A 19397-nucleotide genomic window follows, 5' to 3' on the forward strand; every position below is an offset into this window, starting at 1 on the left:
TAGAAAGTTGAAAATTAACGAAGCTTCCCTACTTTTTCAAATAAAAATGATGAAAATTCAAAATAAAATTCGTAAAACATAGATGTCTGATGTGATACCTCTTGTTCAAAATTCTTTGAAAAAAGAAAAAAAAAAACACTTTCTTCACAATCACCAAAGTTCCATGATCCTAGGCCCCAGAGTCAAAAACATGACCAATATTGCCACATAGACGTAGTGTACAAAAAATTAAATATTTCAAAAAATGAAAGATATTTTTTTATCGTTTGATTTGTATTTTAAGTTTAGGAGTTCAATGGCTTTCTATTTTCAAAGTCTTTGACTAGGGGAAAATAATTTTTTTTTCTTCCAATTTAATCTAATCCCTTGGTGCACTTTATTATTTGATGAGAGAGCATCACATTTAAAAAATCAATGTTTTACATACCAAACCAAGGATTAAATCAAATATTAATTCTCAAATTGATTAAACTAAGATCGCAACCCTCAACCCGGTTGAGGCACTTCATCAAACAGATGATTCAGATAATAGTGATTTCTAAGAAAATTGAATCGGTATAGAAATACTGTACTAATCCCTAAGAAGCCACATTGATCTCGAGGAAATCTGTGTTTCTGCTATTACGTTAACATCTGTTTGATGGAGAGCCTCAACCATGGGTTGAAGTTAGAAAAATCCTTCAAGTTTAATTTGTCTCAAATGCCTTTCTTGATATTAAAAGATTGATAATACTCATAAAACAGATGGTTTATCTTAACTACAAAATTTGATTGATCCTGGTCCAACAATCGGTTCAGACAGATTTTTATACCACTAGAAAAAAATATATCACCTAGCTAAGATCCAAGGCCTAGATAAAATCATGTTTAGAAAAAAAAAGTAAAATTACTGAAAAGACCCTTGCAGAAGGGTTTCTTTCTAAATAATCCATAAATTTTCAACGGTAACTTGTTACGACATTTAGTAAATTTTTTCTTTCTAAATGGTCTCTGAACCTCATTTCTCACATTTCTCACGATTGAATGCTTTAACGATTCGAACTCATAATTTTTATCGAAAAATTAGATTTTTGACATCATAATTAAATTTCGGAGATTCCATTCCGTTGGAAATAATTTAAGAAAGAAGAAACTATTTTCAAGTGTTTTTTCAAATATTTTGAAGATGTATGTAAAAAATTAAGGGTTTTTCATTTTTTTTTTTTCGTAGTTTTTGGATGAAAATCTATCAAGAATGATTCTTTTGGGTTGAAATCATCTAAACAAGTCGTTATCTCAAGTTTTTAGTCAATCTTTCTATGCATTTTAGTCGAAAAAACTCGAAAATTGAAAATGGGTGAGTTTTACTAGTGTCGATTTCACCACTTTTTATTTAGAAAGTGGTGAACTCGACAGTGATTTAAATGCATCGAGTTCGACAATAAATAAAAAGTGGTGAACTCGATAATAGATAATGGTGAGTTTCATAGTAAAAATTGTGAAATCAACACTAAATAAAAAAGCATAGAGTTTGATAATAATAAAAGAGTCCTGATGAATATAACACGGTTTTGATACATAATTGAGTACACGACTAACATGACAAAGGCACAGAACTAGAGATCTTTTTCATTAGGATACACAGGAAAAAAGATGTGCGGTTATGTGCCCTTGCAACATCAGTCGCGTACCCAACCGCATACCAACTCTCGTGTGTGTTCATCATTATTCTAATAACAAGTGGTGAACTTGATAGTAAATAAAATAGTGGTGAGTCTGGCCGTAACATGGGACCATTAATAAAGAAAAAAATTTACTAATTAAATGTCCTATCAAACTATCATGCAAAACTTAGAGACTATTTAGAAAGAAACCCTTCACAAGGGTCGTTTAAGTAATTTTCTAGAAAAAAAAAAGAAAAAAAGAGGTTCAAAACAATTTTATTTATTTATCTTTGGTATAATCCAAGGCTTTCAAAAATTGATGACTGCCACTGAATTCTCAAATTCATACTGACGAGGTGGTGCGCATATAACCATAGATGCTTTTCATTCTTATCTCGAGGAAACAATCTATGTCCACCACATCAATCTAGTGTGGGACACAGTGAAAAACAAAGTCTCTCTAGGATTTTCCTTAACCAATATATATGCCACAAGTTACATGGACCCAAAAAGATTAAGTCAAGGAGGCAGCGTCATTAAGCGTAGTCATGTTTAGCCTAACTCAACATCTTCAATGTTTAATAATTATCAAAAGCAGACTAAGAGCTTCTTAGGTATTCTCCTTCTCTTCTCTTGACTCTATATAAACCTCTTTGTCTCTCATTCACATTCTATGAGAAACTCATCATGGCAAAAACAACTAAAGCTTTGATATGGTTCATGAGCTTTATTACAATTCTTGTTAACAGCGAAAGCTCTTATTCCGTTATGGGCCGTTATCATAATCAAATAAATCGAATGGAATCGATTAAGGCTTCGTTCCTCCTCCGTAACCATCTTTCTTCTTCACTGAGCTCTAATGCAATGGTGATTTTCCTCAACCATGTTTTTTTTTTTTTTTTTAAATCTTCTTCATTTTGATACAGATGTTGATATTGATGATCACTATGTATCGCTTGTGGTGGTACTGGTAGTGCAGGTGTCATCGGGCTCGCGTGTTCACCACGTGACTGCATACGGTGCTGATCCAACTGGAAGAACAGATAGCACAGAAGCACTTGAGCGAGCGATTTCTGATGCTTTTCAAGCTCCAACTGATGGAGTCTTGATGGAGGGTATCCCTGATCTTGGAGGAGCACAGATTCACCTTGATGGTGGAACTTACAAGATCAGCCGTCCTTTACGTCTACCTGCCAAAAGTGGGGGTAACTTCATGGTAAAATAAATTTACTCAAATTTTTTTTTTTTTTTTCTCTTGAAAATGAGTTTGTTGGGACTGAAAAAAACAAACCTGTGCCGGTCTGACTGGGTTGGATAAGACCTGGCAGCTTCTATGGGTCAAGTAGTCAATATGAAAGGTGGGATCAATGAGGTTATGGGATCAACTCTCCACAGGCCTTTACCTGCGAAATTCTCACTTTGGAAATTTTTTTTAGCAAGATTGTCGCTTTGAATATGAGAAATTGTCACTTGAAAAACCTGTGATCTTGGGAATTAAAATGAGCAGTTCATCATAATCGGAATTTCATCATATTTGGCTCACAAAATGGTAATTTACCCTTATATATGCACAAAAAATAATCTAATTATCGAATTGAACTATCAAAACGAATTAAGTAACAAATTATCTCCCTACGAATCAAGTTTATTTAATTTTATTTTTATTTTTATAACCAGGTATCCCTTTAGACAGCGGACGGGTTGTATCTGGATTTTGCCCAGTTCATAGACCATGGTCTTGTCCAAGGACTAGTCCTAGGTTATGTGCAACGCGGGCCCAGAGTGTAGAAAATTTCCTTTGATGACAATATTGATAATAAAAAAAAAAATCCAAACTAAAGTTTTCAAACCTTCTACTTGTGGCCTAGCATTAAAGTCCAGTCTACCATACTCCTATTTCTTTCCTAAAGGTATTTGATATTGTGCAACAGATTCACGGTGGATCTTTACACGCATCGGATGATTTCCCGACTGATGGACATCTGATCGAACTGTGGTCATCTTCAATCTCCTTAGCTTACGAAGATATCACACTCAAAGACCTAATGATAAATTCTAACTTCAGGGGTGGGGGTATTTTGGTAATTAATTCAGTTAGAATCAGCATAGACAATTGTTACATCTCACATTTCACAACTAATGGAATAATGATCAAAGATGGTCATGAGACATTCATAAGAAACTCCTTCATCGGCCAGCACATAAACGTTGGTGGCGTTGCCCATGAGAAAGATTTCTCCGGCATTGCGATTGACATCATGGGCAACGACAATGTCATCACTGATGTCGTCATCTTTTCGGCCAAAATTGGGGTCCAGGTCTCAGGCCAAGCTAACACACTCACCGGGGTCCATTGCTATAACAAGGCAACCGCATTAGGTGGTATCGGAATCTACATCCGTTCACCCGGTTTGACCCAAAATCGGATCATAAATTGTTATCTTGATTTCACTGGCGTTGTCGCGGAGGATCCAGTTCAACTCCACATCACAGGTTCATTCTTCCTTGGAAATGCTTTTGTTCTAATCAAGTCGATCAAAGGGTTGGTACATGGCCTCAGCATCGTCGATAACATGTTCTCTGGAGATTGGACTGGGGTCGAAATAGTTCAATTGGACCAATCCAATGAACCCTTCAAGAACATTGATCAAGTTGTGGTTGATCGGAATAATGTACGAGGAATGATACTAAAATCAACAGTTGCAAAAGGATCAACATGGCGAAATGGAACAACATGGACCATTGATTTCTCAAGAGTCTTGTTGTTCCCTAATCTAATAAAGCATGTGCAATATACTTTACATGCAGGTTCATCTTTTCCTAATCATATATTAAGAAATATTTCAAGGAATTGTATAATAGTGGAATCAGAGAAACGTGTATCTGCTACATTGTATGTATCTGTGGACCAAAGCATGGCAAGTAGATATTAGATGGGAACATCAAAATATAGTGATTTGATGGTTGTGATCTTTGTATAAGAGGACTTACTTGGTGGGACCCTTAAATTGGTGGGTACCAATTTTGTTCAAGATTTTTATTATTTGTAAGTTTCAAAATACACAAAATTTTTTTTATTATTTATAAGTTTTAAAATGCACAAAGAAAAACAGATTACCAACTTCTTGGGACGCTTGAAAACGGTGGAGACCAACCTTCTCATGATTTGTTATGTTGTATGTTTTGCGTGTCTCCACCAAATGCGCTACTTTAGTCAAACCTAAGCAGCTCCATGTGGACTTGAATTTTCAAGATTTAACATCTCTTTCAAAGTATTCAAAACCCAAGCGGCTGCCGAGGAGCCTACGTAAGTGCATTGCGTGTCACCACAAAATGGGAACGGATCCTCTGCAGCGACCAATAGCTCTTCTTCTACAGCTTACAAAACATCATTTTTAAAATAATAAAAGAAAAACAACAATCAGATCTTTTGTAATTATGATTTGGAATTTGAAAAATAATAATTAAAAGAATTTTTTTTTAACAAGATCCATGACAATGAAAATGAATGATTGTTAGACCTCGAATTTTCAAACACTTTTTAACAGTGTTGTTTAAACACTAAAGAGGACACGCTCCTTCCACAAAATGCCAAAATTGAATTTTCAAAAATTTATTAAATAATTAAGAGAATTTTAACTAATAATTTCACACCTATGGAATCTGAGAAACTAAAGATGTTTTCAAAGTATATAGCTAAAAGAGTGATTTACTGCAATAATCGTTGTTCGTTGCCCAAAATACCCCTCTTCTATGAGTTAGAATGTCTCTTTCACACACCGAAACAATAGAATTCCTCTTCTCTTCTCTCTTGTAGTTGACGAATCCTAATCATTCAAAAAAAAAAAAAAAAATTCTGAACAATTGAACCTCTACATATCCAAATCACACTATCTCTCTTTCTCTTACATTCGTGTGACTCCTAACCATTTAAAATCTATGTATCTAAAGGATTTAAATATTCGACGAAACCCACTCAACAAGTCAAAATCCTCTTCTCTCTCTCTCTCTCTCTCTATCTCATCTCTGTTACTTAAGAATTTTATAGTGGACATTAAACATTGAACCTCTATCTCACCTTTGATGAACCTTACTATGTGAAAAAAGCTTATATTTGACGGTCTTAGCTCGTCAAATTTTGAGAAATTTGATGGACCCTCCTGTCAAATATTTTCTTGTAGAATTTTTTTTTTTTTTTTTTTTTTTTTACGGTCCTGGACTATCAAATTATTGGAGAATGAACTTAACAAAAAAACAAAAAAAATTTCATAGAGTATGACCGTCAAATTTGGAGGTTTAACAAACCATAGGACGGTCCTCTAATTCACCAATCACAATAAACGAAATAATGGTAAAAAAATCAGAAAAAAAAAAATAAAACAAACTCCAAATTAAGCTAAACAACTCAAAATTCAAATTATAAATTGAAATTTCATTATTAAACAAACTCTAATAGAAGCAATTAGGCACTAACAAATGAAATTGAGTCACATAATTGCATAGAAATAAAACTTCTTCTCCAATAGATTGAATCTTGCAGGAAAATGAATCAAGAACAAATCCACGTAATCCAATCCAAGAACCCTACAAATCAGAAACCAATTGTTGGGTTTTCTAACAATGTAAAACAGATCCAATAAAAAGAGGCAATATAACCAGCAATTCTCATTATTAATTACACACACTCATCAATGTACCATGTTTCCATATTGTTCTTATCAAACATAAAAATAAATAGGAAATTTTATCTTTATTATACTATATTACGTTCACCAACTCATTTTATCTATGAAATTTCTACAAAAGAAATGTTTGAAGATTGGACGAAATCCAATCCTTATTTTGTTATAAATGAACCATTCACATTTCCAACTTCTCAAAGGCTGAATCCGCTAAAATCTATAGCGATTAGCCATTACAAGTTTATATTCATGACGAATCCATCAATGTGATTAGCATTCCTACAGCCCTAAGTCCACTCAACCATTCTTCCATGAAATTAACTTCTCCATTTAGTATTTTTTCTCATTGGGCTACAAATGTGTGTAGTTTGAGGGAGATATTTATGAAGAGATAAATTTATTCATGATAGCTTGGATGACAATTACACACAAACTCTAATATGTTTTACATATAAAAGGATACCATATACAAAACTTAGTGTTGAAATATCTAATCACCCAACAACACTCAAAGTTTTATTTTTCAAACAAAATCAAAATAAACCAGGACACCAAATCAACGCTGAAAAAATAATAAGAAGGTAATAATTAAATTACCCAATAATACAAAAGTCGTAGGCAATTCAATGAACTTTGACACTATAGAGCTTAAAATTGCAAGTTTAAAATAACATTTCACATAAACGAGAGATAGAGAAGGCTCACAGTTCGGAGCAATCCAATGATAAGGGGGAGAAGTCAATCTCGGAAGCTATTGGTTTCTTCCTCATCCAACTTAACCTGCTAATAGATAAGCTCCAGTTAACATTTTGAAAAACATTCTTCCAAAAGTCATACATGAACGAAAAATGGCTGAACTACAAAAATAAATATAGTAGTACAGAATTTAATCTTGTGATTAAAAAGAATATAAATTCTACTGACTTAGCCCACAATATTCCAGATTTTGTAGTAAGTTAACATCGACTTGGGTTAGATCCATAGATGGGTGTTTGAACCCTAACAGATAAAAAAGGTCTCATTTACGGAATGACAGCCTTTGTAATAGCTTAAACATAAAATGAAAAAATCAAATATATTAAGATAATCATAGAACAGTGGTTTGGTGATTCATAGAATAACATCCCATTATCCAACTGAAGTTTGACCCAAAAAGGACTTGACTTGAGGATGTTATCAATATGGAGACCATATTCTTAAAAAGGGTGCCTTGGTAATTCTTGGATTCTACACAAACTGCATATGGTAGAGAAAACTTTGTATAAAGTGGAACGTAAACATAAAAAAGCACATGGAAGTGATAAGTCCCCACTAAGAACAATGCCCAAGTTAAAGAAGGAGAATGAATTTGAGTAACACAACCCAAACATAACTCCCTTCACATCAACAGACTATAGAGGCCTCAACAGCCGAAAAAAAGTTAGGGCAAGGCTGCTCAGGATTGACTTAACAGAAAAAACTGGAAAATGGTGCGCTACAGAAATTTAAGGCAAATCATGAGATCAACAACCCTGAATAATATAGCAGTCACAAAATCAAAATCATTCAGTTTGAAATATAGATCATGATAATAATAATACTTACTTCATCATCTTTCCCACTAGCGAGATTGTATCCCTTGCTTTCAATCTCAACAAAATTACTGAATCCACATCTTTTGCATCCTGTATAGATGTGCGCATGATGTATAGAACCTTATATTTTTCTTTGGACTTCTATTACTGTTGCGTGGTCTCTTGGACATAATTATTAGGTTTCCATGATGTATAGGTCCTTCATCGGTTTTTGCCTAAGATCTACATTTTCACAGTCAAAGTTGAACCTCAAGCTAAATGCTTATGTTATTCCTATGGGGCTCTAAGATCACTAACAAACAGTTCTGTTTTTTATTTTGCTGGTTCATTTTAGCTTAGTTGCACTTCAGATACTTTGAATGCTCTAGTAACAGTAGCTACTTGATTTTTCTAATTATTGTTAGTCTTAGAATTACATAGACTTCTGGCCATCTATGGAAATGTCTGTAATTTACCCAATCTATAACGGTACTCACTGCTTTGTAATCATCTGTCTTAAGGTGCTGAGATGACAATGAGTAGCTAGAGACACATTGAGCTCTAATGGAGATCAAGTATATATTACTCATCTTTACAAAATGAAAGTTTGTAACCTTTTTTATGTAAAGGTTGCACATTAATAAAATAAGTAACTACTCAAGTTTGACTTGTTTAGGCGCTGAGATGACAATGAGTAACTCATTGAGTTCCAATGGAGATCAAGTAATATAATTTCATCCTTACAAAATGAAAGTTTGTAACATTTTCTATGTAGAGATTGCACATTAAAAAAAATATAAATATAATTCGAGTGGAACATGGATAACATTTGAAGCAAATCATTTAGGGCACAAGATTGGTTCTATGGTCGTCTCACCTGTCATCTTTGACAGTAGCAACATACCTCATAATCATTTGTTGGAGAGCATCTGATCAATTTCTCCATTTTGATTGTACATGTCCACAATTCTCTTTGCATATGAAGGCATGTGCATATCAGCTCTACAATATAAAATTTCAAATATCAAAAGTGAGGCTTCGATCGCCCTGCCATCAGTCACCACGTTTGTTTATGGGCTAAGCATCACAGGCCAGTATGTACTACAATGGAAACGAGTTACCTTTGTTTTCCCCAAAGGCGATTTACATACAAATAGTTCCATATCGTATGGTAATCCAATGAATATCTGGCAAACTCCAGGCCTTTCGGACCAATCTAGGAAATCCACCAAACTAACTTTGAGATTTTGCTTTCAGTTGTGTTACATCCAGGTTTTCCACGAAGAAGGATACTTACCAAGTTAAGGACAAATGCTAGCAAATTCCCAACAAATTTAGGAGCGGGTCGACAAGGATCCTTCCCTGAGAAAGAAAAGTTGGGAAACATGAATCAAATGGTACAATTTGCTAATAAATATTATGATTATGACTCATAAAGAATATGGCACTAATACCCAATTTTGCGTTGTCATCTGCTTTAACTGTCTTCATGACATATGGACGACGATCACCCTGAAATAAGATACTCAAGATTCAATCTGGGTTTTATTTTAAATCTTGGCATTTTATACAAATTCCAGTATAATATTGGCCAATCATACTTTGCTGATTGTTGGGGTGATCTCCAAATGATTTTCCATGATTGGTATCAACATGAAAGAACAGAAGGGCATCAACACAAACTAATCAAATTACAATGGAATAAGAACTCAAAAAAGATGCTACCATATTTTACAATGCTCATTAGAAACATTACCTAATAGTAATATATTGTGGATGTTGTGTCATGCTCACTCCAGCATACTTTCGCACACCCATGTATCCCACCACCAAGTCCTGTGGTTTTCCAAAGCACATGCAAGAAACACGTGTAAGAAAACAAAATATCAGTTTCTTTGATTCAAGAAAGAACCAAGTTTCAAAAGGTTTATAATTAGCCAACTTGCCTTTTCTTTTAGGAAACAAAAATATACAACTACATATGAGCATTAAATGAAAGGAAATCTTGACAATAAAATGCAATTCAAACCAATTTTTTCCTAGGGTTGTAAGAAATATCTCCATTGTTCATTCAACAAGAGTTCAACTAATAAATATATATGAACTTAACATTGAGCTCCTTGTAACATTTAAAATAATGCATTTGTCTAGTCAAAGTAGCTGTGGGACATGAAAATAAACGAGTTAGACTATGCTTCACTAGGAGAATAAACATAATTGACTTTTCATAAACAAATTCTTTTAGTATTAAAACACTTGGATTAACCAATTTATATAATATCCAAGTGCTTAGAAAACATTACACAAAGAAACTACAGTTGGATAAGTGTAGCGGTGTTAAAGAGGGGTTCAGTCAGGTAAAAATCTTCCCAATTTCTCTTCACTTTCGGAGAGAAAGAAAACTCACCTTTTTTTTCTCTCAATTATGGAGAAGGATGACGACAACTAAAAATTCTTTACCTTCAGCTAACCTCAGCAAAACAGTTGGAGAAAGAAAATCCCTTTTTTTGGATCTTATCAGAAGGCGTCAAATATGCGTTGGATCATCCTTTTCCCTCCTCATTTATCCGGGCTTGGGACCGGCAATGTAAAAGGTTTAATTTTTTCATTGGCAGAGTTAAAAAAGTTTACCTAAAAAGAAAAAAACTATTAGTTACTAATTAATTAATATAAAATAATGTGAAAGTCTTAGAAGACAATAAATGAGTCAATAAAAATTAGTATCAAGTAAGTCTACCATTGTAATATGTAATGAATAAATCAAAGTCATATAGAAATGCATATGTAGTATATATCCAAAGACAATAGAAATATAATACAAGTCCAAAAGACAGGAGTGGATCATGATATGATATATGTCATCATACGAGACCACCTAATGATGGAGTTTATGTCAAATGAATTAATAAGAGCTATAGTATCAAGTAAGTCACCACTAGAATATGTAGTACAATTCCAAAGACATATTCAAAGACAAATCCAAAGACAAAAGAAGTCCAAAAGACATAAAGGAATCATGATATGATGTCTGTCATCATACGAAGCCACCTAATGATGGAGTCTATGTCAATGTTCACAAACGTCATTCCCTCAGCCACATCCTTACCTTGTAGCTGTGCAGACATGTCAAAAATCTCATCAATAAGGACATGATAGTAATCCAGGGATAATACCTCTACACGAACAAGTATCCCATGGGCATAGATTTTAGTCAAATGGAGGTTGCACAAATTGCACCTCTGACCATGTGGGGCGGGATAGTGTAATGATGTTATCCCCTACAAACAATTAAGAGTATTAATATTCTATACAAGATAATTAGAAAAATCTAATTTTAACAAAATGTAGTTCAATACCTCAAAAGAACTTCCAAAGTCATACTGTGAAGAGGACTTGGTAGATGACTGTGGCACTGAGTTTAACTTCTCTATCAAATTCTGAAGTTGCTGACTCATATTGAATACATGACTTTCCAACTTTTGTATCTCAATTTGTTTTGGAGCCATGTACTGCATAGTTGTTTTTGATATTCCCCCACCCAAGCCTCTCACTCGCCCTTTTCTATCTTTCCCACATACCTATGAAATAAATATTAATCTTATTAGAATAAGATCATGTATGTAAAATTAAAAAAAAAAATGAATGAAATAACATGAATATACCTTTGCAATTGCATCATTATCTAAATCGTTTGTTCTAAATGTGGGATCCAAACTAATCAATTCCTTAATTAAAAATTGTAAAATAAAAAACTTATTAAAAATTAATCTTTTGTTTAATAAAAAATAAAATAAATTCATGACCACTCACAATGGTATTGCTCAATTCGGGTGTCAAAGCAGTACCACCAGGCCCAGTGTGACTAGAGATGTACAACTTTGTTCTACTTGGTTGGCTACCATTTAATCTTGTTTTTCTCTATAAAATAGAAATCATATATGATATATTTATAAAAAATAATCAAGTTTCTATCCACATTTAATTATAATGTAAAACTTACCAACTCCTCAGTCCTATTCGCTATACCCTTTCTACTAGTATTGTGTGAGGCTTTCATTTTGCCACGTAGATTCACATACTTCAAGCTCTTTTTCTTTTCCTCGGATATCGACTTTAAGTTGACAAATATTTTCCAATCCTCTTGCTTCACCCATTATTCATCTTGCACTGAGAATTTGTAGTACCAGATGTACGATATTTCTTTCCTAATTGGTACTTCCAATTCCTCCAAGCATTACCAGCTTTCTACAAACAGAAATTCCGATGATCATCAGTGATTTCAAAGTGATCATATTTAAGAAAATGAACAATTGATCAAATTAACCAACAAAGATATAATAAATTAAAGTCAACATTAATAAAAATATTACAAATAAATAACAATTACCTAGATCAAATACCAGATGAGATCAAGTATATGGGTAGGTACTCTATTCCAAGAAGGGTATAGAGGTGATACATTCGCCATAGCAAAATGATCTACAAGTGTAGGTAATGCAATTGAATTCTCACTGATGCATTGTCCATGCCCATTGAAGCTCAAACAACGTCGTGGACAAGAAGATGAAGAAGAAGCGCGATTTTTGGTCAGTGTTGAAGAAGATGGTGTATCTATCGATTGGGAAGATATAGGTTTTTGTCCCGATAATTCAGGTTGAGAAGCTAAACGGTCATGCAATGAATCATGTAACTCGGAAGCAACAGAGTTTGGATCACAAGACCCATGCTATGACATATTGCCTGCATTCAAATTGTAACATACAAATAATTTATTAGAGCATTAAAAATATTAAATATTATAAAATAAATAACAATTAACTGGATCAAATGCCAAATGAGATCAAGTATATGGATGGGTACTCTATTCTAAGAAAGGTATAGAGGTGATATATTCGTCATAGCAAAACGACCTAAAGTGTAGCTAAAGTAACTAAATTCTCACCGATGCATTATCCATTTCTATTGAAGCTCAAACGACATCGTGGATAAGAAGATCAAGAAGAAGGGTGATCTGTGGTTAGTGTCGAAGAAGATGGTGCATCTGTCGATTGGAAAGATGTAAGTCTATGTCCCGATTCAGGTCGAGAAGTTAAACGGTCATGCAATGAATCACGTAGCTTGGAAGCATCAGATTTTGGATCACGAGACCCATGCTGTGACATATTGCTTGCATTCAAATTGTAACATACAAATAATTTATTAGAGCATTAAAAATATTAAATATTATAAATGAACATGCAACAAAAATAGTAACTTACATCAATGTGGAAACATGGTATATATGATAGATGTTATTGATATTCTAATTTTCATCATCTTCTATAATATCTTTTTGAAGGACTGATGTTAAGGTATTTGCACCCATATTTGCAGTAAAAGAATATGAATCTTCAAAAGCATCTACATCTCGATTCAATATCTTTGGAGCTTCTAATACGACGTGCCAATCATCTGTAGGTCTATTGTGATCCTTACAATAGAAAACTTGTGTTGTTTGTGATGCAAGAATAAAAGGTTCATCATCTTCTCTTGAATTCTTCATTAATGTCCCTAAATTAACATATCTCAAATTTGTTTCTAGATCAACGACATAACCATTTGAGACTTCGATACATATCCAATCACAAAAAAATACAATCTCCGTGAAGTCAACATAATTCAATTCAATTATTTTTTTAATGACACAGTAATAAGTAACTTTTTAGTCCACCATATTCATATCCTTAGTACTTGACCTAAAATTGGTCATAGCCTTTATTGAAACCCTTGAAATTTGTGTTGTCAAGTTCATTTCATATTTCATTGTGTGGAAAACATAACCATTTATGGCAAACGCATTATATGAAATGGCATTAAAGTATGGACCGTCTATAAACCTCTTCATAATCGATGGATGAGCCTCATCTTTTAATTGTTTTCTAACCCAAGGGACATAAGGTAGTGACGGCTCTGATCGTGGATTGGCCTTACGATTTCTTACTCGTGTGTGTCCTTGAAAATTGTGTGTTTGAAGGTATTCTTGGTACCTCCTGTTAAAAATATTGTAAATTCATTGTAAAAGCCTAAATTAAATATTATAATCAAGTATAAATTTTACTTACTTTTCCCATTTTGGATTCTCAACAGATTGTAAGAGTACCCACTTGCGGGCTTGCTGGTACTGCACATCAGTAAGAACATATGGCTTTCCATTTTTATCGATAGGGTAGGCACGCTCACTATCATCATCCATGAATCTTCCACGTCCTTTCTTATGACTTCCTAAAATACTTATACTTTTCGACATATAATGCATAGAATACATCATTGCTTCTTCTAGGAGATAACATTCTGAAATAGAGCCTTCTGGATATGTATGATTAACAACATACCGTTTAAAACTCTTTATCATCCTGATACATATGTCACATATCAGGAAGTATTTTTTTTTTTAAATTAATTAAAATAAATCATAAATTATATTATCGAATTACCGTTCAAAATGATACATCCATCTGTATCTGACAGGTCCACACATTAGAGTTTCCTCTGCTAAGTGCACAACAACGTGTATCATAGAAACAAAAAATACAGGGGGAAAGTATTTTTCAAACACACAAAGTGTTTCTGTAACACCTTCTTTAATACTCTGCAACTCCATACGATTGACTTTTTTGGAACACAAGACGTTGAAAAATAATGATAATTGTATAATAGCAGCACGTAATGGTTTCTGCTTCTGTGTTTTGAATGCATGCATTAACAACACCGGAAGTAGTTGTTACATAAGGATGTGATAATCATGTGACTTTAGATTTTTCAACTGAAGCTCTTGTAAATTCACATTGTGTTTCCAAATTGAGCTGTACCCCGCAGGAACTTTCAAATTGTACAAAGTTTTGTAGATTAAATCTTTTTCCTGATGGGATAATTTATACAAAGCTTTGGGTAATTACTCTTTGCCATTGATGTTCACCGGCCATAAATTTTTCTTTATCTTCATTTCTTTCAAATCTAACCAGGCTTTACAACCATCCTTAGTTTTATCTTTAGTTTTCATTATTGTTGCAAGGAGGTTTTCTGCCACATTCTTTTATAATCAACATATTCATTGATATTAAAATTACCATTGATGGTAATTTTTTCGCTCCTTGCTCAATGGTATAAAAAATTGTATCAATGACGCTCTTACTGAAGGAATCTCCACTCAAATACTTGGTCTCACATCATCCAAGGATGTGTGGGACATACTTGAAGAACTCTTCAGACAACAATATACGGCTCGTAGAACTCTACTCAAGGGTCAACTTCAAAACATCAACGAAGGCTCTTCTTCCATGATTGAATACATTCAACAAATTAAGTCCTTATTAGATTCTCTAGCTGCAATAGGAGAAAAGCTATCAAATTTTGATCTTGTCGGTTACACATTGAATGGATTAAGTTCAGATTATGAACAATTTGTTATCACCATTGAAAATTGAGCAAAATCGCCTACATTTAATGAGTTATGTGCTCGGTTCCTCACACATGAACAACTCATCAATTGGAGTTATCCATCTTCAATGCAACCATTTAACGACACTAAAGGTCATACTACACTTTATACTTCCAATCCAAATCAACCTCGCAATAAAAAAGGTAGAAATCATTGCAACAATATTGTCGCAAATCAGTTCAATAAAAATACCAAGACACATGCAAATCAGAATCTTGCTTCATTGCCAAACACACATTTCAACATTCCCCAATCTAGCAATGATTATGGAGCAATCACTAACTTTGGTGGAAATCAGAATATATCTCTCCATCGTTGTTAAATATGCAAAAAAATGGACACTCTGCAGAAAAATGCTTCTTCAGATACAGTGCAAGCCACGACAGTAATTTACCACAACCATTTGCTGGTCTACAACTCAATCTGAAGCAAGTTTCACACAATCCTATGCAACTTCCTCTGGAGTGACTACTCACACGAGTAATGGTAAGGGTTTTCTTATCTCACACATTGGTTCAACATCATTACCTACTTCGACAAATGATTTATTTTTATCCAATGTCTTAGTCGTTCCTGAATTGAAACAGAAGTTGTTATCGATTTCACAATTAACATGTGAAAATAATTTTTTTGTTGAATTCTTTGCTTGGGGTTTTCGTGTTAAAGACTCACGGACCAAAGCTCATCTCATGGTTAAACCAATTAGCAGTGATCTATACAATCTTCCAGTGCAATTGAACACATCAATAAATGCCAAAAGAACATACTTTGGAGAAAAGGTACCAGTGCAAACATGGCATATGCGTTTGGGACATCCCTCTCCAAACCCAATACCTTCCACCCAGCCCCAGCACCAGTCCCAGTCCCAGTCCCATGTATTGTTGCTGTTGGCACAAATCAAATCTCTATTTTATTGTTCCAATTACTATGTTCCAAACCCCACTCTCCACATTCATGTTTTACTTTTACCAAACTACTATTATTTCTCACAATCACATTACACTATTGTTACTATACTACTGTTTGTGTTTGGAAGGGAAGTTTGGTGTCTAAAATCATAAATTCTTTTAGTCATTTCAGCATTTTCCAAAACAAAAACAACAATATTGACAATTTTCAAACAGAAGATAGATGATAAAAGCTTTAAGATATGGCTTACATACATCCACAATCCTAGTACCAAATAAGAAATCTTAACATATTTTTTTAGGAAAAAAAAATGAAATTAGAGTTTTGGGTCATCCCTCTAGTTGGCTGGTCCAAGTTTCAAAGTGGATAGAATTAAAGAATATGTAAAATAAACATCTGGTTATAGAAAAATAATACAAAAAATGCAATCAAACTATGGTCATGGGGAGAATGAAAACATAACTACTATGGACAATAGTAGAGTTATGATGTATTTTTCAATGCAAATTTTACTAAATAAAGTTTGTTTACTTTCATAAAATTTATCAATTCTAAATTCTAAATTAACGAAAAACATTAAAAGTCAAAAAAAGCTAAAATCCAAAATCTGTTCCGTTTCAGATCGTGTAACAAAGATCTTCCCCAAGCTGTTCTCTGTCTCGCATGCTTCCTGCAACATCAAAAAGTAAAGAAAATTCAGAGATTGAAGAGCTATAAAGCCACTAAATAAAGAAAATTTTCCCTTCATTTTATAATCAGATTAAACAAACCATAACTTCTCAAAATCTCACCGTAGAATATCTACTTGAATCCAAGGAGAAAGAAAAAAAATGGTGAAAAAATTCAGATCTAATCATATCAAAACACTCAGATCTATGAAATCATTTGGATCCTTAATCAAATTTTTATTCGTTTTTAGGTTTTGTTTTATGTAAAATTAACACATTTGGGAAACAAAAAATCAAAATTAATATATTTTGTGGAATCCAAAACCCTAGATCTCATCCTCATCAATCTAAACAACGCTATGGATCCATTAACCTGAGAGAGAGAGAGAGAGAGTCACCTTAAAAAACAACAGTGAACAGATCACTCCATCGTTTCCAATGTTGAGAGATCGAGAGATCAGAAATCGAACGATCAAATAAGAACGATTGAGCGATGACATTGATCCAGAGATGAGATCGATCTAGAGATGAGATCGATCTAGGGATAAGATCGAGAGAGATAGGGAGAGAAATCAATCGACTGTGAGAAAGCAATGGAGAGGTCGATTGATTGAGTGAGAGAGAAGGAGAGAGATAGATAAACAATGAGAGAGAGAGGCAGAGAGTCAGAGGTCGACTGATCGACTGTAAGAGAGAGACAGAAAGAAACAATAAGAGAGAGGCAGAGAGAGAGAAATAGTGAGAGAGTGTAGACACCCTATTTTTGCATCCGCCTGATTAATCAACTTGTCAACCCGATTGTAACGGTTCTCAATGATGGATGATCATTCCAATATTTTATTTTGTTACCAGATATGTTTCAGAAATTCGGATAAGATATCTCGAGCTAACAAAACCTTAGAAACCATGCTACGCTAGGAAAATATAACCTCAAAAATATAGAAATCATCATCTTACAGACAAAAACAAACTTTACGATAAAAATAACTAAAAAATGACAAAATCACCAAAATACCCCTAACCTAAAAACATCCTTAGAGCCTATATTATGTTTAAGAAAATCCTTTCAAACATATAAAACAACAAATCAAAATCAAATAAGTGATTTCACCAATTTTCACAGAATTCGATAAAATTACGAAAATACCCCTCATAAAGTTTACGACCATTTCGCACAAATTTTTTTATAAATGATAAAAACTAACATTCTCATTGAATTCCTTATGAAAATCGATTTCAAAACATCCTAGAACATAAAAAACTGACTTAAAACGTAAAAAGTCCTCTCCAAGGGCAAAACAGTAATTTTATAATTTTAATAATTAAAAATTCTGAAATTAATAATTAAAACATTAATTAATATAAAATGAAATCCTAACTAAAATTAAAGTCAATCAACATCTTAAAGTCAATCAAGTAAGACTAAAGTCAAGAAATTAAAGTCAATCAAGTAAGACTAAAGTCAATCAAGTAAGACCAAAGTCAAGATCTTAAAGTCAATCAAGTAAGACCAAAGTCAAGGTATTAAAGTCAATCAAGTAAGACTAAAGTCAAAATATTAAAGTCAATCAAGTGATACTAAAAGTCAAAACCTTAATAGAATTCTAATTAAATAATAAATCTATTTAAAACAATCCTAATTAGATAATAACTCCATCTAAAATAATTCTAATTAAAATATAACTCTACCTAAAACAATTATAATTAAACAATAACTCCTTCCAAAAGAATTATAATTAAACACTAACTCTATCAAAACAATCACTTAAAAAAATCTATAAATAGGGGTCCTTACAACCTATTTTCGTATCCAAAAATAAACCTCAAGAAAAGTAGGTCAAAAAGCTTCCCTAGCCTCCCATAAACCCTAATTTTGAAGTCCTAACTCCTTATCTAACATCTATACCTCAACTTTAGCTCGAAAAATACATAGAAGCCCTTTAAAAACCTAGAAATCCATAAACAAATCCGAAGAATCCAGATCTAAGAAAGAGATACCTTGCCTCGGAGATCAGAAATCAGATCTGGAGATAGAACGAAGCGAAGAGTACTGTACAAGGAATTACTCTATCAAATCTGAAGGAAAAAGACCGTTGTATTAAAAAAGATATCTATTTTTTTTTTACTACTTAGGTCTTTTAGTAATGTAGTTTATTTGAAAATTAGTAGAGACCGACGTTTGCTGGACGGGGTTAGTACCTAACACTTTCCAACCCCGTAACGTAATTCCTGGACCCATTTTTTTTTCTTTTGTAGATTAGTAGTATTTGCCTTTTTTGAGTCAGTATTCGATTCTTAGACAGTAATAACTAGGTGGCGACTCCCAAACCTCAAAGGTCAAAAGTGGATCCGCGCACCCCGCAGATCGATGACGCTTTTGTAGACACCCCATTTTTGTACTCGCTTGATTAATCATCTCGTCAACCCGATTGCAACGGTTCCCAATTATGGATGATTATTCCAAT

The 19397-nt window shown here is 33.4% G+C and overlaps 1 protein-coding gene and 1 long non-coding RNA gene across 2 annotated transcripts; one reads left to right on the forward strand and one right to left on the reverse strand.

Moving 5' to 3' along the window:
* Positions 1-2213: 2213 nt before the first annotated feature.
* LOC147393104 (polygalacturonase QRT3-like) lies at positions 2214-4705 on the forward strand. The gene is made up of 3 exons (XM_086456993.1): positions 2214-2510; positions 2623-2859; positions 3575-4705. The coding sequence occupies exons 1-3, from the start codon at positions 2331-2333 to the stop codon at positions 4574-4576; spliced, it is 1419 nt and encodes a 472-aa protein (XP_086313119.1). The 5' UTR covers positions 2214-2330; the 3' UTR covers positions 4577-4705.
* A 6059-nt stretch (positions 4706-10764) lies between these two features.
* LOC147393105 (uncharacterized) lies at positions 10765-11721 on the reverse strand. The gene is made up of 3 exons (XR_015181926.1): positions 11541-11721; positions 11235-11456; positions 10765-11156 (listed from the first exon to the last, which is right to left on the reverse strand). It is a non-coding gene; the product is annotated as an uncharacterized LOC147393105 (long non-coding RNA).
* Between the last annotated feature and the right edge of the window lie 7676 nt (positions 11722-19397).

This window comes from Akebia trifoliata, chromosome 10, assembly GCF_017979445.1.
Source record: "Akebia trifoliata isolate Shusen 1 chromosome 10, ASM1797944v1, whole genome shotgun sequence".
Taxonomy (NCBI): domain Eukaryota; kingdom Viridiplantae; phylum Streptophyta; class Magnoliopsida; order Ranunculales; family Lardizabalaceae; genus Akebia; species Akebia trifoliata.